The 25016-nt window shown below is 38.8% G+C and overlaps 3 protein-coding genes across 3 annotated transcripts in view; all 3 read left to right on the plus strand.

The window, feature by feature from the left end:
- The first annotated feature begins 679 nt into the window (after positions 1-679).
- Positions 680-6956, plus strand: shda (Src homology 2 domain containing transforming protein D, a). The gene is made up of 8 exons (XM_034858980.1): positions 680-929; positions 1820-2069; positions 2257-2358; positions 2508-2670; positions 2770-3027; positions 3134-3308; positions 4184-4303; positions 5850-6956. The coding sequence occupies exons 2-8, from the start codon at positions 1824-1826 to the stop codon at positions 6034-6036; spliced, it is 1251 nt and encodes a 416-aa protein (XP_034714871.1). The 5' UTR covers positions 680-929; positions 1820-1823; the 3' UTR covers positions 6037-6956.
- A 1820-nt stretch (positions 6957-8776) lies between these two features.
- Positions 8777-11232, plus strand: theg (theg spermatid protein). Its single transcript, XM_034858982.1, has 6 exons — positions 8777-8844; positions 8917-8978; positions 9071-9128; positions 9814-9940; positions 10658-10817; positions 10913-11232. The coding sequence occupies exons 1-6, from the start codon at positions 8783-8785 to the stop codon at positions 11176-11178; spliced, it is 735 nt and encodes a 244-aa protein (XP_034714873.1). The 5' UTR covers positions 8777-8782; the 3' UTR covers positions 11179-11232.
- A 796-nt stretch (positions 11233-12028) lies between these two features.
- LOC117936155 (interleukin-6 receptor subunit beta) overlaps positions 12029-25016 on the plus strand; it is a 14403-nt gene continuing 1415 nt past the window's right edge. The window contains exons 1-14 of the mRNA XM_034858978.1: positions 12029-12123; positions 13600-13735; positions 14994-15153; positions 19079-19242; positions 19319-19482; positions 19800-19965; positions 20419-20504; positions 20859-21090; positions 21323-21511; positions 21653-21757; positions 22830-22976; positions 24130-24261; positions 24395-24491; positions 24672-24753. Of these exons, the coding sequence (XP_034714869.1) occupies positions 13678-13735; positions 14994-15153; positions 19079-19242; positions 19319-19482; positions 19800-19965; positions 20419-20504; positions 20859-21090; positions 21323-21511; positions 21653-21757; positions 22830-22976; positions 24130-24261; positions 24395-24491; positions 24672-24753 (1782 nt within the window). The 5' untranslated portion in view covers positions 12029-12123; positions 13600-13677. The remainder of the gene's footprint in view (positions 12124-13599; positions 13736-14993; positions 15154-19078; positions 19243-19318; positions 19483-19799; positions 19966-20418; positions 20505-20858; positions 21091-21322; positions 21512-21652; positions 21758-22829; positions 22977-24129; positions 24262-24394; positions 24492-24671; positions 24754-25016) is intronic.

Consider the following 25016-nt stretch of genomic DNA (forward strand, 5'->3'; position numbering starts at 1 on the left):
AGTTCATAATGTTATGAATTTGTTTGTACAGTGTAATGGGATTTCCTAATTTATAGGGCAGACATCCATTTCATGTGATGTCTGATTTGTTTTAGCACTGGAAGATATACTTGTATTTATATACAGTAATATTGATATCAAGATATCTAAGATTTGGGTTAACTTGATATTATAGCTTTTTTGTTGCTCTTTGAAGTTGGAAACAGCAGGTGACCATCTCAATTCAGTGTCCACTGACTTGCTTTCTCTTGAGCATCGCTCATATTATACAGTCCTCATCAGCACAATGAGTTTGCTTTGTTGGCAAGTAGCTGATGTTCAAATTTTGCATTCATCATTTTTACATTACCATTTAACCACATTGTCTTCCTGTTGTCAGAGGATTTCCTACAACTTAGAGCTTTTCTGTCATTGATATTAAAATAAAATAAATCTCTTTTTCTTCTCTTTTCCTTAACACACTTCTAGTTAAGTTTAAATACAATATTCATATGCTAAGTATTGCTGCTTAAAATATCTTAAAGAGTTAAAACGTTGCATTTGATTTAAGAAATATATTCCAGCTATTACCACAAAAAGACAAAAAAAACATGATTTTCATTCTTCAAAAGTATTGTCCACATTAGAACTCCATATGTGAGACAAATGATTGTATTTGGTTTAATGTCGACCAACTAAAAATATCTCACAACTATTCCCCTTTAACCAGTCCGCCGTGCCAGTCTGAGTGTTGTGTCTGCACAGGTCTGCTCACGGTCTCGTCTGGTCCAGCTAGCATTAGCTGACTGACCTGCTTGGCTCAGAAGCAGGACGGATTTTACGGATAACAATGTTTTATTTTTAGTCGCTGAAAACGTTAAAAACAAAACGCCGGATGTAAAACAGAAAGACACGACGGGAACGCCAAGCCGTCAATGCAAAGAAAGAGGGTGAGCGTAAGAAGAAAGTAACGTCTCCATTTAGTTAGCTAGCTAGCTTAGCAGCTTTTCAGCTAACTTAGCTTTGGCATATTTACAGAGCGGTGACCAACAATTGTAAGACTCACATTACTTTAACCCTTTAACGTTACTCTTTCATTATACAAAACACAACAGCAGTATTTTTCTACCTACTTTTAGCTTTGTGTTGATAGTTTTTACAGAAATGCTGTCCTTAATCTATTGTTATCAATAAGGGATTGATTTAACCCCCTAATTTACCCCCGACGCTAACTAACGTTAGCTATTGTCAGTGGTTGCTGTGATTTGCTGATTTAGCAAGCTGGATTTAGCAAGCTTTGTTGTCAAAGCCCACTGTCTGTGCTTCACTTTGTCACTGTTAACCCTGCGATGCTGGACATGTTATTTTCGCTGGACCTGTTGATTGATGCCAACCCCTTTTTGTTTCTCAGAACATGATCAATTTTTCGGGGATTTAGATAACTTAACAACTGCAGCCAAGTTCATGTAGCTAAGTAAAGTAAGTAAAGAAAACCCTCATTGTTTTCTCCATTTAAGGCCCAACTCAAGGTTACATTTGGCTATTGCGTTAATTGTTGTAGCTTACATACCTAGCTAACGATAGCAACTTTATTGGTCCACATACCTCAATTAGCAATTAAGTTAGCGAGTATGTCTTGTATGGCCCTGATGCAAGACCTGACGCCTTGTGCTAATTTGTCATTATAGTTAATGTAAAAAAACAAGTCAGGTGTCCAATTTATAATGTACAAAACAAATTACATTTGTTAAGCTGATGTTTGGCTTGTATACGATTGTACTGATCCCCCAATGGGAAATATGTCTTAAATTATTGTAAACTGTTGCCACTTCATTCCCAGATCCATGGCAAAGTGGCTAAAGGACTACCTAAACCTTGGCACCAGGCGGGACCCTCCACAGCCCCCGAGGCCAGATTACAGTGAGAGTGAGATTTTAAGGGCCTACAGAGCTCAGAAGGAACTAGATTTTGAGGACCCGTATCAACACTCTGATAAGGAGCATCAGAATGGTGGTTTCAGCCCCTGTAGTGCCACAGTGAGCCTTCCCTCTTTCCCTGAATTTGGTTCAGTGCTGCCTAATGGTGTGGAGGTATGACATGCATGTTTTTACAGTCATCTACATGATTAATGTTGTTTTTTTTTTAATTGAATGCAGGTGCAGTGTCTTGTTAGATAAACATATGTATCTATTCTCCTAGATCTTTTTTGACCTTGACATCCGTTGACATTGAGAAAGGTGATTCCTGAACAAGTTGTTTACATGCGTTGTGTTCCAGGTGAAAGTGTTGTCTCCAAAGCATAGACTTATTAAAGTGGACTCTCAGGAGTTTGGTTGCTGTAAAGTCCCCCTGAGTCCTGTGACTGTCCAAGAGGAACCTGTAAGGACTGTTTTATTTGTGTTCTGCTTAATTTTCTTTGGCATTTCACTCCTATTCCCTCCATCATTGGTTTTCTAGATATACACAAAGCTATATTTCCAGTTCACGCATCCGTGATATGCTCTTTGTTTCTCTCTGTCCCTACCAAGGTGGTTCCCTCTGCCCCAGCAGCGTTGGACGCTGACACAGACTACTCTGATCCATTTGATGTCCGTCCAAACCCAATAGGCAGACCAAACTGGGAACCCAAATCTGCACCTACAGATTGCTGCAGCTACATGGAGCCATTTGAGGCCCAGCGAATTATCTCAGGTTTGTTATATTAGTTCGATAAGTTTTTTTGCTTAATATTTTCAGTTTTCATGTTGATCAACACAGTCACTCAGTTTGCCTGCTCTGTTGACTGTGCAGAGCTGCAGCACAGCATAATGACTAACAGGTCTGGGAGTGGAGATGGCGGACAGTTATACGATAATCCATACGAGGAAAGGATTCGCTACCACCACCGAGCTGCTCCAGCAGCACAACAAATAATTCAGGGGGTTGAGGGGGGACTTGGCCAGATCGAGAGCAGGGAGAGCAGACTGCCTCAGGATGATGAGAGGCCGGCTGATGAATACGATCAGCCCTGGGAGTGGAAGAAGGACAACATCTCTAAAGCTCTAGCAGGTAAATTGGCAATCCAACCTAAACATTTACAATCTGTCTTAAATGTGTGTTGTTTTGTTTGTTTTGTTTTTAAACTAACCTACTGGATCTTTCTGTCTGACCATAGTTCAGTTTGAAGGGGCAGAAAGGGAGCGCTCGCGTGGCCAGACGGAGCAGAACAGGCTCACCAAGACTGGCACTACATCTACCATAAGTAACTCCACTACACTCCGTCTGGCTGGTGACACTCTTCCTCGCCTTGGAGAGAGAGTGGATCCATTAATTCCACTGGAGAGACAAGTGTGAGTGGATCTACAATGTTAAAAGATGGTGCCAGTGTTATAAATGTTTTCTTACTTTATTGTATAGCCCTAATCACCATCCTTGCAGAACAACTTTCAATTTCACGTTGCTGTCTGACTTGATGAATCAGATTCTGTTGCTCATAATAAGAATACATCACAAAAATGTTGTGTATTTTTTTTTGGGGGGGGGGGGGGGAATTTCAGGCCTTTATTGACAGGACAGTTGAAGAAATGAAAGGGGAGAGAGAGGGGGGAATGACATATAGCAAAGGGCCACAGGTCGGAGTCAAACCCGGGCCGCTGCGTCAAGGAGTAAACCTCTATATATGGGCGCCCACTCTACCAACTGAGCTTACCTGGCGCCCAGATTAGTGTGTTTTGTCCCCTGGGTAAACACCCAAAAAATATTCCATACCTTTTCATTAGAGCATTGACATCCAAGGCTAACAGATAGGGTTGGGCAATACATCAATGTTGTATCAATATTGTGATATGAGACTAGATATCGTCCTCAGATTTTGGATATATTGGTAAGTGTTATCTTTACCTGGTTTTACAGGCTGCATCACAGTAAAGCGATGTAATTTTCTGAACTTAGCATACTGTTCTAGCAGTTGTATAATTTACTTTTACCCACTAAGTCATTAAATAATTTCTTGAGACTATTTATCAAAAATCTCATTGTGTAAATAACATTTTGTTAAAGCAGCAATAGCCAGCCATACAATATTGTCACAATATCAACATTGAGGTATTTGGTCAAGAATATCATGATATTGAATTAAATTAAAGTACAGGAAATGACAGTCCATGAGTTACCACATGGATTTAAGTAAAACTCTGTTGACATGTTTTGTCCTGGTCCCCTGCAGGTGGTACCATGGAGCCCTGAGCCGCTCAGAGGCAGAGAGTCTACTAACTCTGTGCAAGGAGAGCTCCTACCTGGTTAGGAACAGCCAGACCTGCCGGAACAACTACTCGCTCTCACTCAGGTACACACTAAATCATTATTGTCCCACATTTGCTTTGTTTTTTAAGAGTTATGTACTGCACCTGCTGGGCTTGTCCCATCTCTGTGTCAGTTGTAGCAGGTTTTTTTTAACCACTTTCTCTGTGTGCTTTATTGTAAGATGTACTGGATCCAAAATAAAGTCCTCCTCATACTGTCTTAAATTGAAACATGCAAACATCATTGCACTCTCTTAAAAGGGAATTCTACTGTTTTTGTTATTAACTGTGTCTTGATCTGTCAAGAGCTTCTTCTCAGACTTGAGACCTGGGGCAATTGTTTTATTGTTCACCATTTTCAAATTACCTTTTATTATTATTCTTTATGGATTCATTTTTAGTCCAGGGTCCACATTTAATAAAATTCTGATATTTACACTTAAGAATCCTCTAAAGAGCCAATGTAGCAGCTATAATCTTAGCATAAAGTGAGGAATAAGACAAATGCATCAATCTGAGCATGCATGTAATAAACTGCATAGCTAATCACATCTTCAGTCCTCAGTAGCTGTTAACAACAGGCTACCAATGATATAAATATTAATGAAATTACACCAAATTGGTTAAAATGAAAACAATCTGGAGCAGGGAGGAGAGTTTGCTGCTGATAGAGCAGATACATCTGATTAAAAAAATGCAACATACATTGAAATAGACTACAATTAAAATCATATTCTTTGTATATTAACAGTTTGTAAAAATTGTTTTAGAAAATCATAAATTGCACATCCTTTTATCTCAGATAATGCTTTATTAATGAAAGACCATGCAGTTTTGTTCAGTCAATTCAAAACATTAGCGTGGAAAAGCCTTGTCAACCTTGGGGAAACAATATTCTAAATGATAGGTCCACTTACTTAGCTTTTTCTGGAGCTTTCAAGTGTATCCAACAGCTTCTATAGCGATTGACACTTGCTCCGGTACAAAGCTAATCATCTGGTACTATGACCACCTGTTTAATATATATGTCTCTCTGCCTTCCCCTCTCACAATCTCAGGGTCTTCTATGAATGGTGATGTTTTTTTTCAAAGAGAATTGATTGGTCAATAGGCGGGTTGACCTGTTAACTCAAACAGTACCTTCTCCAGAGCAGGTTAGCTGTTAAGCACAAGTTACCATGGTGATTTATCCCGGTAAAACTGAAACCAGCGACGTAAGACGGAAAAGCCTAGGGCTAACCCTGAAGTTACCGTACTTACCCCAAATCTTTCTTTGTAGTACACACCTCTGGTGGGTTTCAGTGATAAAGACAGTTTATACTAATTTATGGTACCAACCTACATCATTTCCCTGCATCGTATTCCCAGTAATTGAGCCTTGCCCTAATTGTTTTCAGAAACAGAATGTGACAGTTTTCTTCCAGATGGGGTTACTCACTCATTGGATCATTTCTTGGCAGAATACCAGGGCATTTTTGTCTTGATGTGATGTGTGTGTTTGAAACAGTCTCACAATTCCGCTTTTTTTATGTTCTTTCCATAAATATCTTAAAACAAGCAAAGATTACTCTCTCCTTCTTTCTCTGTCAGGAGCTGTAAGGGCTTCATGCACATGAAGTTCACTCAGTCTGCAGATGGGCGTTACGTGCTCGGGGAGAACAGCCCTCCCTTCTCCACCATACCTGAGGTCATCCACTACTACACTACACACAAGCTGCCTATCAGAGGAGCTGAGCATATGTCCCTACTGTATCCTGTCATAGTGCAGACACTCTGACACCGATGCACTCGCATACTCTTTCTCCCTGTGCTACTGAATACAATATATTTACGTATTACCTTCCTAATTTCCTACATGTCCTTTCATCGTCATCCTACCTGCACTGCCCACAAGAGATTGGACTGTTTGGTGCTATCTTTTCCATTTACCATAACTCCAGTAACTACACTGGCAGCTTAATAAGAGAGCTCAGTGCCCCATGAATATTTGCCTGTGAACTGGTATTATCACTGAAATCACCTTATTTTAATACTATGGAAATCCTCAATCATTGATATAAATGTTGGTAGCTGAGTCCATTTAGATAGGAAGATAAAAAAGAGAAGACAAACTCATATCTTGAGACTACAGAATAATGCATGGAGATTTGTCTCTTTTACACACATGTTTTCTCTAGGTCTACGCCAATCATCTAGTTTTTTTTTTTTTTTAGCCAATACAGCAAGTATTTTAAAGTAAATTTGACATTTTTAAGTGACAAATGAAAATCAAACAAAGATATGCATATGGCCGTGGGGTTTTAAACTAGATGTTGGCAGTAGAAAATGCTGTTATAAAAGTGCTGTAATTGAAACAACACTGTTAACATCCTTTACGTTTTAGTTAAAATATCAACCAAACAATAAATATTTAACTGGCCTGTGAATGTTATGTAACTGCATACCCTGCAGTGTTCTCCCGAGTTCATGTTATGTTTGAACAATACAAAGCCACAGTATAATGTCCGGCAGACATAGCTTGCTAACTTTACACAGTAGCAGACCCTGCAATACTAGTTTAGAGAATTACTGCAGTATTATATTGAAAGCTTGTGGCTTTGTGATTATGACTTTTAAAGGAGCGTTGGTAGAATATTTACTTTGCTGTTTTTTTACGATTTGAAATGTCTGTTGAGAATAAAGGTGTCTGTTTTTAAATATCCTGTGCGTTTGTTGTTCTGTTGTCTCGGTCTGTACATTTCAAATGAATGTTCGTGAAACAGGAATTTTTAAAAATATATTGGGCTTCATAATGCAGGTCATATAAATAGATTGTTATGCTTAAATTGAATATTTTAGATTCTTTGTGTGTGTTATTTTTTCCTATACTGTAGTAAAGATGAGGTTAGTTAAATGTGCTTCACTTTTAACTGCAGAGGCAAGGCAGCTGAAGTGTATCTCTTTAGCTTAAACATGTCCATCTCATCCAGCTTTCTTGTAGGGCCTAAAATGAAAAATATAATGTAATAACAAACAACTAGTCAAAACTTGTTTATTATACACAGAAGGATATTATTTATTAATTTATAAGTTGTGATTGATGGAAACTACCTTTGGTTTATTTCATTATTTCCAATTTTAACACAATTAGGAGTTAAATTTAGAATGCAATTTGATGGATGAAGGAAAACCTTTTCGAAATGCGTCCACCTTTAACTCTACCTGAAATGGCACTTTTTCTAAACAAATTGCTTTAGAATAAAAGCAAAATATCAAATCCGAATTAAACTAGTGGTAAACAGTGAAAATGTCATGAAGGTTAATAAGGCCATCTGTTGTGTTACAAATCATACGATCGCATATGTATTACTCATTTAATGCCCTACCTTATCATCTCTCCTTGCCTGGTAATTGCGCTTTTGTAAGATTTATGTAACATTTGTCTACAGTTTTGATTTGTTCTGATGCATTGCCCTGTATGCAAAGGTTGAATGAATGACTATATTATTTAAGTTAAGTGATTAAGTGGCAAATACCTGCCTGCACTTCAGGGAGGCAGAGTTGGCCATCTTGCCTCGCCCTGTCCGTAGACGATCTTTGGTAGACTGTACCCCACCAGTGTCATCTGATCCCCTAGCAACCAGCAGGTGTTGGTGTCACCGCGAGGGACTTTACAGGTAAACATTGTAGCTTTGAGATAACAGAAAGAATTAACATTTATAAGTTTAATGTAAACAATAATCTGTTTTTGTAAGGTTAGCATTATGATTATTAACTGTAAATCAATCCATTGTTTTGTTTTTAAGTTGTATGTAAAATGACAGGAAGTAGTTAAAGGAACTTGTTGGTAACATGTTTAAATAGCTTGTTTTGTCTAGTCCAAAACCCAAACTTTTAATTCAGATCGGCATAAAGAATAAAAAATCTGCTAATTTTTAGAGCCTGGTCGAAACTACCTTGTGTTTAGAATTTTATTTATTTATGGTCAAAGATATGTCTAAGTCAAAGACAAAAGTATTTACTACGGCTCAGTCCTTACCTCAATGACCCAGGTTCGAGTCCCACCCGCGGCCCTTAGCTGCAAGTTGTCCCCTTTCCCTGTCCCACCTTTCCTCTCCAGCTATTACTTCAAATAACAGCCAAAAAAGCCCCAAAAATAATCTTAAGAAGATATGTCACTAAACAAATGTTCTGCTTTGAATAATAGTACTTCTCGCACACTTAAATATGTAATATGTAAATGTAAAATATGAATGCTGGACAAGACGTCCCGGCCTACTATAGGCCCATTCTGAAAACTAGGTAAAGCTTTGATGGGAGCTTATATACTGAAATGACAGACTATCATCATATTCTAATGCTCTGACATAATAAACCACACATTTTACAATTGTAGACATAGCCTAAGCCAGCTGCATTGATTTTTTTATTGCACAGCCCACACTATATGTATCAAAATGTTTGTTGTTGGTGAAAGTATAGGTGATGATGTGATAGTTAATTATTAGCAGCAATTAACTCTGTTTCCCAGATCAACTGTTTCCATGGCAACACGGGTGCAGATGCTCTCTCAGCCCAAACCCAACCGACTCAGATATCCAGACCGGTAGGCCTTACTGAACCCCTCTGTCTCTCTATGTCTCCAACTTTCTCTGATCAGGCCTATTTTTATCTTTAGTCATTCTGTTTACTGGCTGGATCAGCTGCCACCAGAGAAGACTGGATCCACCACCAAAACTGGTACATCTCTCACTGTTTCTCTCCTGTTTTCTTCTACTTACAAACCTGCCCTTTGCTGCTTTTTTTGATGCTGTGCAAAAATGTCTCTGCAGAGTTAACCCCTCGCTGGTTGGAGCTATGTAGAAGTAGAAAGTTCTACACACAAGTCACGTAAATATAATGTGTTCTTTCATTACAAATGCATAATGCTACAAATGACTACATAACTACACGTTTTTTGTTTGTTTTGCCTTTAACTTAAAACTTCCTCCATGTTTACCTTTTCGTTTAGTATTAGTATTACATCCATTTCAACAGACAGTTTTTTTCACAATAAAAGTCTGTCAGCTTTCCCATTATAGATAGGCATTAAATTTGAAAACATATATATATACAGTGTATATATATATATAAAACATGAATATATATACTATACTGCAGTGAGTATAATGTGACTCTGTTGACATCCACAAGCCAAAAAAAAGAAAGCTCATTAGAAGAACCCTTGTGGAATTTCGACCACTAATAGTGCTATTTATGAGCAGGTTTGTTCTTGTACATCTGCAATCTTACACATTCCTGTCAATGATTTAACACTACTCCACTGATCTAAAAGTGCCAAAAAACACAGCAATGCAGCTGGCAAACATGCTAGCTGGCAAAAGTATTTAAATCACCCTGAATTAAGAAAAGAAAGAAAAGAAGAGAACACTCAGCATGTTTGTTAGGCCTTAAGTTTTTGACAAGAAAATATCACAGGGATCCTTTTTAGATCTGCCAAAACTCATCTCCATCTGGCTCTAGTTTTGTTGTCATTTATATAATTTCCTCCACCCAACTTTTTGGCCTTTCCCAGAATTTCTCCTGTGTGGAAGGTGAGTGAATGGGCTCTCAAGGCAGTCCCCTCCAATCGGCTGTGTAGTCTGGCTCAACCGCGAAACCCTGCAGTTGGCTGGCAGCAGGACCACCTACTACTTGCTCCTGTGAGTAACATACAACTCATTTCCTGAGAAACTGCTGAGTGTAGATCACGAGGTGGCTGCACAACCAACTGTGTTAGTAATGCCAGTCAGTTAGGGTGTCTTTGAGTCTGTCTTAGTGTGTTTTTTATTGGTGCTTAGGTTTTGTATATAACAGCTGTTTTGTTGTCTGTAAGCTTGTTTTCAGGTAAATTGGCATTAAATACATCTTTTCTAAAAAACTCTTTTGCACACTTCTTTTTTGGGGCAGGTGCATCGGAAAAGTTAAATTTTACCATGCGTAATGGAAGTGTATGGGACTTCAACCAATAAATACATCTTAAAAGCTTTAGTTTTCAGACGTCTATATGCCTTAAAAACAAAAAATGCAACTTTAAATTAAAGGATAATCCCTATGTCTTGAGCATTAACACATGGTGTAAACAGTATAAGTCCAAGTATATACAATAGGATAAGATAGACCTTAGTGATCCCACACAGGGGAAATTACCTTGTTCTAATAGTACTGTATAAGTCAAAAAAGTCATAATTTATGATTTGCTGTTATCTATATTGCTGAACGACATGAGTCAGCAGAGGGAGAAATTCTACTGAAAATGTGTTGTTTTAATTTACCCATTTGATTTAGTTTCATGTCTCAGAGCTCATATCTGATACTGATGCTTTTTGTGTGTGTTTAATATAATATAATGTTATCCATGGCCTAAAACATGATTGTAGTTGAGCAGAGGGACGCGGACAGCAGTCGCCACTTCCCGAATTTGCCAGCTTGCCCAACCAAAAAGAAGAGTGTTACTAGAGGGTTCTGGCCCCAAACCTAAACCTGTACCCATGACCCACATACCTTGCAAAGCCTCCGCACACATAGAGCTACTTGCTAGTAAGTCTGTTTTTGCTTCATCCAATCTGATAAAATTGTGATTTACTGTGGCATTTTAAAAATAGCATTTGACATGATTGCTTTTATCTCCTCAGCCCCTAAGTTCGACCACCCCAAGTTTGAAGGAGAGCGCTCTGTGGGCTGGCCCGTGTCCAGAGCAGCGAGGAACTACGTAGCCAGCCCAAGACTTCATGAGCTGTCCGGTCCCAAAGAGAGGAAGGCTCTGTTTGAGGGATACAACCCTTACATTGTTAGCCTGGCTGCCCGGTCTGCTAGCCCATCGCCTCGGATACAACAGCTGTGTTTACCTCTGCCTCGCAAATGTAGCTCAAACTACGATGGATTAGGTCAAATCCCCTGAGAAGTATTAATGGTTCTCCTTTACCTTATTGTGATAAATATGTTCTAAAATTGTGACAAAGTCCTCTTATTTGCTCATTTACACAAAAAAGATGGGGAGAACAATAAAGCTGCAGCCTGCATGGATTCACTGAAAAACTACAATCTCTAGTTCTGCATCAATTAAAGATAAAGCTGAACGGGTTGGACTAGCACTGCTTTTGGGACATCAATCAAAAATGTGTTAAGTGCCACAATGAATGCATTACACACACACACACACACACACACACACACACACACACACACATTCATCCGTGTATTGTATAATGCATTTTAATATCCAATGTGCAGTGCTATTACAAAATTATTAAAAAGAAAACCTGCCTAATTGCAGGAAATCATAGATCATGAAAAATGAAACAAACCGCAGTTAAAATTGCTTTGAGACATCCTGCAGCACATATCTTTCACTTCTCAATTGTTCTTATTGTTTCAGGCAGAGAGGCAATGAGTCAGCTCTGCAGAGAAATGCTGAAATAATTAATAGGCTGCATTTTGATAGGCGAGATGAACCATAACATAAATGATGATGGTTTTGGTAAAATGAGCCTAAATCCAGATAAGGTTTATCAATGAGTGAGTCTCATTTGAGATTTTGTCTAAACTGTGTCTACAGTGCAACCCAGCATTGAAAGTAGAGAAAGTGCAACCTACTTCCTTTTTTTACAGATTATATTCTCATTGTTTACTTCTTTCAATATCTTGTGGATTAAATAATCATGGAATTTAAGTCGTCATTTGATTTCCACGCTCGTCCAGGGGACCCCGAACCCCAGTTTTGGCACCGGCACTGACAAACAACGGGGCGGAACAGATTCTTTACTACAAGCTGACAGGCTGTTGCTCTTGCACAATCGCTGCTGATGGACTCGGTGAGACGCGCGTGCTGTCCGAAGTCACAGTGGTAAGTGGACGAGATTTCGGCTCAAACCATTCCAAGTCATGGGTTTCATTTGTCTCGCGTGTCTTTTAACACCTTAAAAGTCTCACGTTCGCAACTCTTCAGCGAGAATGCAAAGAAGGTGAATAGTTTCACTTAAAAGATCTTAATAGCTTAGATAATTTATGTTATAGCTATACTTTAAAATAAAGGTATTCAAGTTAAATGCCGTTTATTCGGGTATAGCGATTATTATTTTTTAAGCAATTTCAAAGCAAAGGTTGGCTGGTTCAAGCTTCTAAAAGGTGAAGACTTGTTTTTCTTTTCTGTTTTACATCCGTGCAAATGAAATATAATTGTTTATGGACTGCTGGTTGAGAGACGTTTGACTATATCTTGGAATCAAGGAGCATGTAAAGGGCATGTTCACCATTTCTGACATTTTGAAGACTGAACTATATTGATTTATTGCAAAAACTGGAAACGTGTTGCCCCAACTGTAATTATTATAAGTTGAAATGGACATATACAGAGCAGTCAGTTTATTGGACACAGCGTGCCAGTCTAATGCAGTTTAAACCATCTGTCCTGCAGACAGTCAGTGGTGAAAAGTAACCCATAACTCAGTTACTTTAGTTTCTTACGATTTAAAGATTTTATAAAATAATGTAAACGTCATCTCGACCAGCTGCAACATTAAAATATTTTTAATATATTTTAATACCAATGCAATGATATAATGAAGGGGTCATTCTGCTGTGATTGTTTTGTATTTCTACTTGTGAAATTATAAATATAGGATACATATTTGTAAAGCTTGTGTTTAGTTTAGTGGACACTGGGTCAAAGAGGTCTGGATTCAACTCTCTTTAAATATTGCTTATAACTTATAAATAGGGGGACTTAAATTGAAGTGTTAACATGCCGTTCAGTACAATGCCATCCCAACCAACAGCACCAAAATAAGGCAACACCTCTCACTCAGTGTCATCGCAATCTGAGTTATATTCTGTACAAAGGTGTGTGTTTTTGCAGAGCTTTTAATTTAGATTTAACAGGTGTACCTGATAATATACCTGTTCCTCTGTAGCACCAACTACATGACTGAGCTCTTATAGCAGGCAGGGTACAAAATTAGCACCTTCCAACAGCCAAATTTTAACAAAATAAGGAAGTGTCTGTGGAAATCTGCTCCACTCATCAGCTAAAAAAAAAACAATGGTATGGCCTATTGAGTGACAGAAGTTGAACATTCACTAGTCATTTGCCTGGTGGACCAAAAAGTAGATTTTGCACCCAGGTAAGGTTGACACAGTGTCAATGGTAAAAAAGTCGGACCTGACCTTCTGTCTTTATTTTGATTAAAGAACCCTAGACATTTCCAGCTTCAAACCCAACACACCAACTTTAAACTGCTTTTCATATTGTTTGACACATTTTCTATGTGGCAATTGAAAAATGTAGTGAAAGTTGTTTTACTATGTTTTTCTTTTTGTTTAGCTGTTCAGTGTGACTCGTAGTGTGATGGGGGAAAGGGAGTGAGCCAGTCGGCACTGCCAGGAGAGACCTGTTGGTGTCATGGAGCGGAGCTCGGCTGTGGTGTGGACCTGCCTGCTGGGGGTCGGACTCACCCTGGGTAACATCCTTTCCTTTTTTAAATCCAGAGTAGACTGATTTAGTTAGACCCAGTGTCATGGCATGCTGATATTTGTTTGAGTGTCATGGTTAGAGAATAAAAATCCTGATTAGAGAGCGATGATGATTTGCCATGTAAATTAGATCATGTCACCAAGCAGGAAGTTCGTTATTACCAAAACAAATCCTAGTGTGACTTTACTGGTTTGACAGCTACAATGTATCAATAGGTCTGGTACTTATTGTCTACTTGTGTATTTGGTTCTGACAGACAATGCGTCAGGAAGTCTGGTAAACAGAAACTTGACAGTTATCAGTTATCGTCCCAAACAAAACTAATAAGCGCCGGTTCAAAGAGACAGTGAAATATTGTGAGGCAAAATTAGCAACTCATCAAAAACAATATGACATTGGTAAATAATAGTGAAGATTGACCACCATGAATAAATGAAACTCTGCATTGTGACACTAAAGTTACCTCAACTAAACTGGAAATGTTTCTCCAACAAAAAATGGTGCCAACATCTGTATTAAATAGTATGTAGTTACGTATTAATCTACCGGTATGTGAGACATAGTATGATCATGTTGATCACCCCCACACATACTGTACCCAGGTGCACGCTGAGCCAGTTGTGAAAGTTAGATTGAGGCAAACTTCCTGTACAGTCTTGTCTGAGCTTCTGTTTTAACCTCAGGCCAAATAGCAACTGAAGCACATTCATAAATATTTGACGTAAGATGAATTATGTGAAAATGGCAAGGCACTTAAAAAAAAAAAGGGCAGGTGATTGGATGAACCATCCGCCCACTACATCCGCCAAGGTTGTTTTGAATTATCGGTCGCGGCCGTCACACACACACCTAAACCAAGCTGTCTGTGGCTCCTCGCCAGACACTGATTGGTTCTGCCGTTAATGGTTGAATTGGACTGAGATAATTATCATTTTACTGTTTGTTTCAATAAGTTTGTCAAGGCAGATTTAAGTGCTGATGTTTGGCAACAGTTGGCTCGTGGAAGAGATTCACTAACAGCTTATCTATCCCACGTTCCTCTTTTTTTCGTTCATTAAATCTACCTCCAATTTCTTTCATTTCCTAAAAGCAAGCTCTGCTTGATGCTGTTTTTCCAAACCACTGCTTGTGCATTTAATAAAATATACTAAAAACTTTATGACAAACCAAAATCTCCTACATCATTGAGGATTTTCTGTATCTGCCTCTCCATGCTGTTAACTCCAGCCTCTCTCCATCTTCAGCCTTGCCTCCAGGCTGCCCTTTTAACTCCTCCAATGCTGACCCCCGACTCCCTCAGCTTATTGGCTGTGTGTTCCAGCATCGAGATAACGTCACCTGCCGCTGGAAAGCTGGCAACACCCCAACGACAGACTACACTCTGCAAGTTCATTTGATGATAGCGTGAGGAAAAACATTTCTTTAATATGTTAAGTCTGTGAAAGTCTTTGAAACTGTGGACACAGTATTTTACTCCATGCATATTCCATGCAGATTGATCTAATACACTGCATGTGTGTACAGTATGCATTTATGCGTTATGTTGAATTCTTTAAACAGCAGATACTGTTGTCCAAGAAAAATTTCCCAATCTTTTTCATACTGAAAAAAATGCCTTTTTATTCATATAGTCAATGTTTGATTGTGATTAAGTAACAATAGTGTTTTACTTCAACCTGAATGATATTCAGATACATTCACAGATGGGTGACAAATTAAAGGGAAAAACAATGTAAAGTGTCTTGTAAGGCCACCAAAAACCTCCATAACAGCTTTAGTGTTCCATGTCACATATTCTCCAAGTATTTGGTACTCTTAGGGATGAACACTATTCTTCAAAGATATAATAGTATTTTTATGGTTTTTGGAGCTAGAGATGTTGTCAAACCCTTTAGTAGGTCTTCAACCGGGATAAGGTGTCTGTGAAGGCCATAGCATATGATCATTTTCATACTCATCCCCCATTCAGTTTGCCATTGTGCCCTGTATAGAAGCATTTGCATCTTTTTTGTTTCTCCACACAATTATTTTGTTAATTTTCTTTGAAGGACAAGGCTGGTGTTGTTCTTTAATTTCCATATTGGTAACAAATTGCGCAAATAGCCCAAAACCTTATTGTGTCCTTCACTCATTATTTTTGGACTTCTCTGCTGTATCTGTGGCCAAAAGCTCATTTGTCTCTACTGATGACGTACAAATTTTAAAGACATGTCACAAATAGTTTCAAGTTTGCAAAAGGCTCAGTAATTGTCTAAAACAGCTGGGTGCTGTAGGGTTTAGCAAATGTTACTCAACCCGGAGTCATTCGGACTATTTTCCACTGCAGATGAATACACATTATGGTGTTCTGGTGAGTATTTATGGTGCATTCCCTTTGGGAAGACAACATGGCTGTCTGCATGGCTGATGCTGGCTGAGCATCAACAGTAGTGACAGATGTAGGGACAAAGTGTTTATCAGCACTTCTGTCTTATTTGTGTCTCAGTAAATCAGTCAGACACACAGTCATGTCCATCTTCAATCTGTTTACATGTTGCTAGAGTGTTTGTATGTGCAAAATACCACATAATGCATTGTTATTAACTGGTATTGCTAACCTGGCTAGAGGTTAAATATAATGGATAAATATTGTTTTTCTGACTTGTTCTTGGAACGCTGTCAACTGGTTTGATGTCTTTCCCGGGTTCCAAGCTCCAACCTCAGAGCTGTGTGGAATGAAACAAAATCAAATCCAGTTGTAGTAGTTGGACAACAATGGAGCATTATATCACATAGCAATAAGATGTATCAGGCTTTGGCTACACAAACAATACTTGTTGATTATAAAAACAATATAGAATAATACAAACCTTATCCTTTAATTTGTCACCTGCCATCCCTTATGAAGTCCCTTAATGTGTTTAAAATTTGTGCAACCAATCATTTCGTAGGAGTTTGTCTAACAAAGGGTAACTACTGTTTTTTTTCAACCTGGATCCATTTTCCTATCTTTTTGTGTGTGGGTGACAACAATCTTTAAAGCAAAATTATGTTACTTTTTCTACCTTAAAATAATGTTTCCAAAACCGTTTCAGTGGTTAGGCAACTCATAACAGGGTGCAGCATTTCTGCATTCACTTTGCGGCTCTCTACCGGCTATAACGGCACTATGCAAGTTGGCTAGATTGGATAGAGGATTTGTAGTTCCAATGAGACGTAATGGGATAATTATGCTTCCACACTGTGGCACCAATGCGGGAAAAGTTTCATCATGTTGCCCTAAAAGACTCAATTGCGTTTAAAGCCCCCAAGGTTGTTGACTTCAAGGCACCTAACCCTAATCTTAACCCTATGTTGGGGGCTTAAAACACCAAATACCTCTTTAAAGTTGGTTCAGTATTAAGCATGAACGCTGTATCTGGCAGCCACAGCCCAGGTGGCAATGTACCCCTGTGGGGCAATTGTGCATCGTCAATTTAGTCCACTAAAGTGCTTTATTTTGCACCTGAAAGGCTTAGATTATTATTCTATGTGTCCGACAACATCATGGAAAGGATCACAAAGACAGGCATTTTTAAAACGTCATTAAGACCTTTCTGTTTAGCCAGAAACAGCTCTGAGTTTGTTAGCGCTAAACCTACCAGACTCCATTTAAAAAAACAATACTTTTAGCGTGTATAGAGCCAACATATTTTCACATGTATATCGAAACCAAAACTAAAGTTATGATTGTTGCGGCTTTTCATAGCTTTATTTTGTGTCTGTCGACTTTGAATGAGATGTATTTTATATTGCTAAAAATACTTTTTATTTACATGGAGCTTTAGCTTTACAAAATGCAATTTCATTTGAAAAAAAGGATCTTTCTCTTTAACAGAGGGCTGACCTCCTCAGAAATCCTTTCCAAAATGTTGTCAGACACTTAATTAATTAATTAATCTGAGTCTGTCAATGGCAAAACAAGTTATTTTTGTCCACTTAAATACAAACTGGACAATTGCCCTATTAACTTACATTGTAGCTTGATTTTGTGCTGCAGACTGCAGCGATCTTGCATAATACTGGGCCAGTTTCATAGATTGTTGTTCCCATCATCAGTCACCTAGACACAGAAACATAGGAAAATACACAGGTAGAAAAAAAAAAAAAAAACAGTAGATGCCTTTTAATCAATTATTGTTAAGTTTACACATTAGAGGATACAGTTCCCAGAGAGGGGGACAAACCGTTTTTATTTACTCTTGTTATGATTGTACTATCCAACTTGAAAACAGCTTCCATTGTACATGTCTGCAGCCTGTGAAGTTAAGAACTTTCTGGAGAGCTGAAAGAAGCATAGTAACTGTGTGGTTGGTAATCAGGAAACAGACAGTCTGATAGTGTCTTAGATGTAGGTCTACCTTTGATATCTGATATCATATGCTCAGTCATTTTACACTTGAAAGGCTGTGCCTTTTTACATATTTCTTCTTAATGCTTGGTAATATTCTACCCTAAACACCTAACCTTTTCTGCACTTGGGATGGTTTCTTTCAAAATATATTGTGATGAAAGTTATTTTATCTCAAGAGAACATGCAGTTTTCATTTTAACATACTGCTCGCTAGCCATTGTGTGTTCCAGGCTACAGAGCAGCTTCTTTCATCAGGCTGTAAGAGTCCTCATCTCATCCTTCGTACTTCCCCAAAAAACATTTTTTTTTGGAAGAAAAGGCTATAGTTTGCATTTTTATGTTGGAATCCTGTGCTGTAGAATAACAATAAGTAAACGTAAATCTTGAACTGTTTATCAGTGTTTATGAAAGATTTTAAATTAAGCGGTCAAACTGGATGAGCCATATCCCCCTTCATTTATAGGAAACCGTTGTGTTTTTGCATCTTTGCAAGTTTGTGCCAGCATTTTTGGTAGATAATAATTTTGCATGCTTTGACTTTGTAATCAACTTTGAATCTCCCATTCGTGTGAGTCATCAGCAGTGGGTTTGATGAATTTAGATGATAAAAGTCCCACATTTTCCACCTCTCAAGCGTTGGGTTGGTTAGGTAATATTATATTCTGTTCTTTATTTGTGCACAAAATTAGTTGTGACATAACCTTTCAAAAGTAGATGAGATAACAGATATGTCTGCACAGCATGAAATAACAGTAGAACAGTTTTGTGATGGGATTACAATTGGGTGTGTGGCAGCCCATGCAAATATGAAATGTGAACACTCATCTGAAACAGGCGTGACAGAGTATGGCTTTTTTTTGGTCCTTGTGGTTTTATACCTGGTGTGTGTTTTGTCTGCTTTTTTTTTACATTTTTGCATGTATTTTTCTCTGTTTATGTGTATTTGGTGGTGCACAGAAACAAAAAACAACACACGTTCACATGCACTACGTCTGACACCAGCTGCACGGCGAAGTTGGACGGCGCAACCGCGATTTTCTGCTTTTGCATCACCGTCACAGCACACGGTCATAACCAGAACATAACGTCACATCCTCGGTGTCAGTCTGGTCGGACTCAAGGTGAGGCTTCCCCTACTCACATTCTTATTATTCCTCTATTACTTCTTTCTCAATCTTCTCTCCCTGTCTTTCTCAGTAATGTTGTCTCCAGTGACGTTGAAGAGCAGCCAGTCAGTCAGTGGGAGACCTCGGTGTCTGGCTGTAACCTGGAGCTACATCGTGTCTGACTTTCCTTTGGCTCCCTTTGAAATCAAAGATGGAGACCTGAAATCGCAAATGGAATTCACAGCACAGGGAGAGGTCTGCCACTCCCAATTACGCCCAAACACAAAACCACACACTGTGTATCACAACATATCAAAACATCCCACATCAAGAATATAGTTACATCCCATCACATCCTGTTTTCTCAGTCCTCACTGGCCCTTTTAATGTTTTGTAATTTTAAAAACAGATGTCTAAATTTAAACAAACGCAAAAAGCTGCCTAGCTTTCTTGCTTGGTTAATAAATACACTGTAGAAATGTATTATTAATATTAATTATTAGTATTATTATTGAAATGCTTCATGTAGCACCTATGAGTTAATCCTCATCCTATTTGTTTATCCTATACAGTTCAATGCTCAGGTGGAAACTGTTGATGTGAGAAACAACAGCTTCTTGGTTTGTCTCTTCAGGCCTGACACTTTATACACTGTCAGGCTTCGTCACCGCTACATGGGCCCAGAGAGTCCCTGGAGCCCGTGGAGCAATGCCTGCCAGGGAAGGACAGGAGAGGACGGTGAGAGGAAACAGAGTTGACCAACTTGTTCTTGGTGTTTGTTGAAACTCTCAATCACTTTACTCTTACTTAATACTGAAACAAGTGCTGGCTATGACGGTTAGATGCAGGGATAATTTTCAGGGAAAGCCTGGGGTGTTTTAACAACAGTCTACAGTAATGCTTGCAGCTCTAAGAGGCTAAACTTACACATAGTGGTGCTTTGAGTTAAAAGTCAGCATGAGATCATCCCTGGAAAAGTAAAATAATTTGACCTGCTGGTGGCTCTAGAGGAATTGGTAACACATTCACTAAAATGTCTTTACCTTGTAGAAGGCAGAATATTTTTCTGTTTTTTACTGCTGGCAAAAGCATACATTCCACCCCCCTTTGTTATTGTATTCACTTAACACATTCTGCTGTATCTCCCTCAAATTATCTTTTAAATATGTCCTCCCTCCTTCCATTTACCAGCTCCATCTGCAGCACCAGCCTTCTGGAGGCGAGTGAAACAGACGACAGACGAAAATGGTTGGAGGTTCATCACACTGCTCTGGAAGGTGTGTGTGTGCGTGCATACGTGTGTGCGTGAGTGTATTTGCGTCATGAGGATGAGTAACTCTTATTATATCTTTGAGCTTTAGAGTTTTATTGGTTTAATAAGTTTTGAATCTGAGTAGTTTTTAATCACCATCAGCTCAATGACTATCCAATATTTGTTTTTATGTCTCTCTGAAATTATAAATGTATCATGTTATAGTCTGATTCAAATTGAACTGAAAAATAAACTGAGATAGCTGGAGAAAGAGAGAATTTAATTTCATACGATCTTACATAAGGGGATATTCTAATTTAGACATCTCTCTCACAGCAGCTCACTTTAACTCCTCCCTTTCTGTTTCTATGGTTTTCAGCCCTTGCCTCATTATCTATCCAATGGCAGAGTCCTCTTCTTCAATGTGAGTTGTCAAACAGAAAGCGCTCAGGTCCTAATTGATTATGGAAGCTGCAAAGATTTGCACCACATGAATACATCCTGTAGCCTACTCTTGCCTGCTGGACGGTGGTCCTGTGCTTTGAAGGCTTCCAACTCCGCAGGGACCTCGCCAGAAGCCCGAATATGGCTCCGGGGAGCTTCTGAGACAGGTAGGGTCTCGCTTAAATTCCTCCATGGATTATGACATTAATGTTTGAGGGAAGTGTTGTTCAAGTTTCCGTGCTCTTTTGCATTGATTTTTTAAGTCTTCAAGGACCAATACTGGGTGGATGAATAATTTTGAAGTAATACTGAAATCAGAATACTCAACTTCTCTTATTAGGCATTTGTTTTTACTGTACAAATCCCTTGCCTACAAACTTGTCCCTTCTCTCTCTTCAGAGCCACCAGCCCCGAGGTCAATGGCTGCAAAGCCACTGGGTGACAGTGGCTTGGATGTTCGCTGGACAGCTCCAGTTAATTGGTCAACGAGCGGCTTTGTGGTGGAGTGGTTTGCTTTCAAAGAGAGAAACAGTGGCATCCTACACTGGGAAAGGCTGAATAGTTCCTGTACAGCACTTGTCATCACAGGTAATCCAACAACGCACACATCTTAATGTGTAAAATATTATCTGCCAATTTAGAAATTATGATGCACATAGTCGTGAGACACATTTTTTTGGAATTCAAAAAGAAGACTTACTAATACAAATTTTCACTTTCATCTTTTAGAGGGAATAAAGCGATTGGAGCGTTATTCTGTTTCTGTCAGAGCGCTGTATGGTCAACGAGGGGCAGGGCGGAACACAACGGTTCACATGTATACACGCCAAGGAGGTATGTAATCTACATGCTACAGCATGTGTTGTCTCATGCCGAGCTGTCAAAATAGATTCAGACCAGGACATACCCACTGAAGGTGTAGGTAGGTAAATGTCGGATACACAGGTCACAGATTATTCTTCTCTTCAATTACTCTGTGTTTTCCTAAAAAAGCTGGTGACTGTAGTTTTCGGCAAACATTCAAGCAGGAGAACATTTTTGGTTATGTGTTGCCGCTGATGAACACATTTGATCATATTCCCAGCAGCAGAATGGTAGTGAAAATCAAATAAACGAGAGGTGCCCATTTTAATCATGATGAAGTAACACGTCACCCAGAGCAATTCATAATTTTTGGACAAAAATGGACGTCTGTTACACAGAGAAATAAGGGTTATACTTGTTTGTATTATCATCAATGTATTGTTGTTTCTTAGTCTTTTCTTTGTCAATAAGAAGTAAATAGGACTTAGTATCAGTGTCCTATACTATTTTCTCTGGGTCCTTGTATTTTCCAGAACAGGACAATGTCTTCGTCTCCTGTGCAGCAGCTTGAAGTTCTTTATACGTAGACTTGATGAATGGCAGTCCATTCTAAATGGATCGATCGATTGGACCTTGTTACTCCAAAATAAAAGCTGAGGACTTCATGTTGGATTTTGTGTGATTAGATGAGAATGAGGTGACTCTATTTCTGCCAAACATCTGTCTTACTTCCAATGGGGTTGTCTCAGTCATTAATACTAGGATTTGATAAACAAAATCTGCTGAAAGTCTAATCTGACGACAGATGCAGAAAACAAAAACAAGCATAACATGGTGGAAATCAAATCCAGCTGCTGTTTTCATTTCAATTTGGTTGATTTACACCTCTGCTGGTATGCAGACAAAGTCATGACGGTGATCTAGACCTTGTTTGTAAGAAAACAATACACTGGGACACATTTATTTCACACAATACACATTTTTGACAGAGAAAATTAGATCTCCTTGAGATCAGTTGTTGTGAAATACAAAGGGCGATCTAGCCTCTGTCTCCCACCATGTCCTGTGGTTGATCTTCATCACCCTCATTGCTCTAATATAGCACCCTCAGCTGGTCCTAAAGTGGTGGTGCAGCAGATATCTGGCAGCAGAGTGGAGCTGATATGGAGTCCTGTACCTGTGGAGCTGCTTCATGGTTTCATCCGCAATTACACCATCTACTACACAACAGTAAACCAACCAGCCAGGAGTGAGTGAAACACACAGATATAAATGTACAACATGTAACCTTCTGCTGCTAGGGGTCTCTCAACCAAAACAATGGCTTGTAAATACAGACTTTTGATGATGTTGGTTAAATTGCATGGGATTATGGGAGTTGTAGTCTTAATTCTTAAACACCATCGCTGGTTAGACTACAATCAAGTTTATTCAGTTACGTTTAGTAACATTTATTTCTATCACTCTAATAAAATAGCTGAATTTCCCCCAACATAATTACGCTCTTCTTGATTCGATCTGTATTGGTAGCTGACCAGTTAGCTAGTGAGCCAGCAAGCTAACATTAGCCAGTAGCTAAAACCACACCCTATATTTCATATACACAGGGTGGGGATTGCTGTGGGAATCTCTGGGACGGTGAGGACGTTTGATGGCCGTTGTGCTGCATCAGAACATTTCCAAGCTTCCCAGAATGGTCTCCTCCTTCACTCAGGCCTGGGAAGCTGAAGAACAAAATAAGATCTGACAATTTCTCCCCCCAGGAAATTTTTTCAGATTTTAAAAGCTAAACACATCATTTTAGCGCTTTGTATGGGTGAAAGTGAGAAGTCTTTTAGGAGGAGGAGAGTCGTGTTTGATTTCACGTAATGGAGTTGCAATTGTTTAAAAATCCAATATTCAACATGGAAAACCCTTTTTAGTCTGTCGGTCATCCATATTCCTTGACACTTGAATTGTAGTTTTGTGAGAACAAATTTGTAGTTTGATTCCTTTCTCCTTGCAGATGAGTTTACAGATATCATCCTTGATTGATCTGTATTGGAATGGGCGGCATTCAATACATAAACCTTACCTTAATCATAAAATAAAACCTCTCCCATTTTCCTGATCTAATAGTCAATTCTCGCCTTCAAATGTACAAAAAGATACAATATTTTGTCACAAAAACAACCCCAGAAACAGAAATCAATTACAAATTATTAAGCAAATGTTTTTAAACCCATCCTTGTGAAGGCAGAAGGAACATTTACAGAGATCTTATAGATATTATTTTCATCATTTTATTTTACTTCAACTACTCATTAAATGTAGTAATTTGTATTTTTTTCTTTGTTTCCATCTTCATTATTCATCACCTCATGAAAATTGTGTCCATGTTGTACCGTTTCTTGTTTATTAAGGAGTAACAGTGCCTGGCCACACTCTCCGTTACTCTCTGGAGAATCTGTCACCTGGTAACTACGACATCTTCATGAAGGCCAGCACTGATGCTGGAGCCGGAGCAGCTGGGCCCATCGCTAATGTGCACATAGGTAATGATGGACACACACACACTCACACAAATCCATATATTGCTATTTCTTAAACCTAACTTTGTGTGTGTGTGTGTGTGTGTGTGTGTGTGTGTGTGTGTGTGTGTGTGTGTGTGTGTGTGTGTGTTTGAAGGCTCTGAGGAAATCTGGATAGTGATGTATGCCATACTTCCTCTTATTCTGACTTTCCTGGTGCTGGTGCTGATGGCTTGCCTGGCACAGAATAAGATGTAAGATATCGGTGTTGCACCGATGAATCCACGCGCTAAATGACACATAAACAGCTACTACTACTGTCTGCTCAAAGTTTAGTGTCCTATTTTTACTGTTTTACCTTCTTTGCACATTATGAAATGTTTTTTTTTCTTCTTTTCATTCTGTAATCTTTATCCTAACAAATACCCTTGTAGGGTTAAACAGAAGCTGTGTCAAGACATCCCCGACCCTTCCAATAGCACCTTGGTCCACTGGATGCCAAAAAGCACTTTGGAGGTAACCTTTTAAGTCATGAGCCCTCTCCTACAGTATATCAACTTTCTCCTAAATCCTGATATATTGTGTTCCCACACATTAGGAACTACCTATTCAACACCAAACTGACAGATAGACAGACCATTTACAGAACATATTTATATATATATATATATATATATACACACTACCGGTCAAAAGTTCGGGGTCACTCACAAAATTCCATTGGACTTCATTATAGACAGAATCCCAGCTGAGATCAGTTGCCTTGTTTTTTTTAACCA

This window comes from Etheostoma cragini, chromosome 20, assembly GCF_013103735.1.
Source record: "Etheostoma cragini isolate CJK2018 chromosome 20, CSU_Ecrag_1.0, whole genome shotgun sequence".
Lineage (NCBI taxonomy): Eukaryota > Metazoa > Chordata > Actinopteri > Perciformes > Percidae > Etheostoma > Etheostoma cragini.

Coding starts and splice junctions, on each gene's coding strand:
- theg (XM_034858982.1), top strand. CDS start 8,783: ATGGCAACACGGGTGCAGATGCTCTCTCAGCCCAAACCCAACCGACTC. Junction 8,979..9,070: donor TGGATCCACCACCAAAACTG/GTACATCTCTCA, acceptor ATGTCTCTGCAG/AGTTAACCCCTCGCTGGTTG. Junction 10,818..10,912: donor ACACATAGAGCTACTTGCTA/GTAAGTCTGTTT, acceptor TTATCTCCTCAG/CCCCTAAGTTCGACCACCCC.
- shda (XM_034858980.1), top strand. CDS start 1,824: ATGGCAAAGTGGCTAAAGGACTACCTAAACCTTGGCACCAGGCGGGAC. Junction 2,070..2,256: donor TGCTGCCTAATGGTGTGGAG/GTATGACATGCA, acceptor GTTGTGTTCCAG/GTGAAAGTGTTGTCTCCAAA. Junction 3,309..4,183: donor ATTCCACTGGAGAGACAAGT/GTGAGTGGATCT, acceptor GGTCCCCTGCAG/GTGGTACCATGGAGCCCTGA.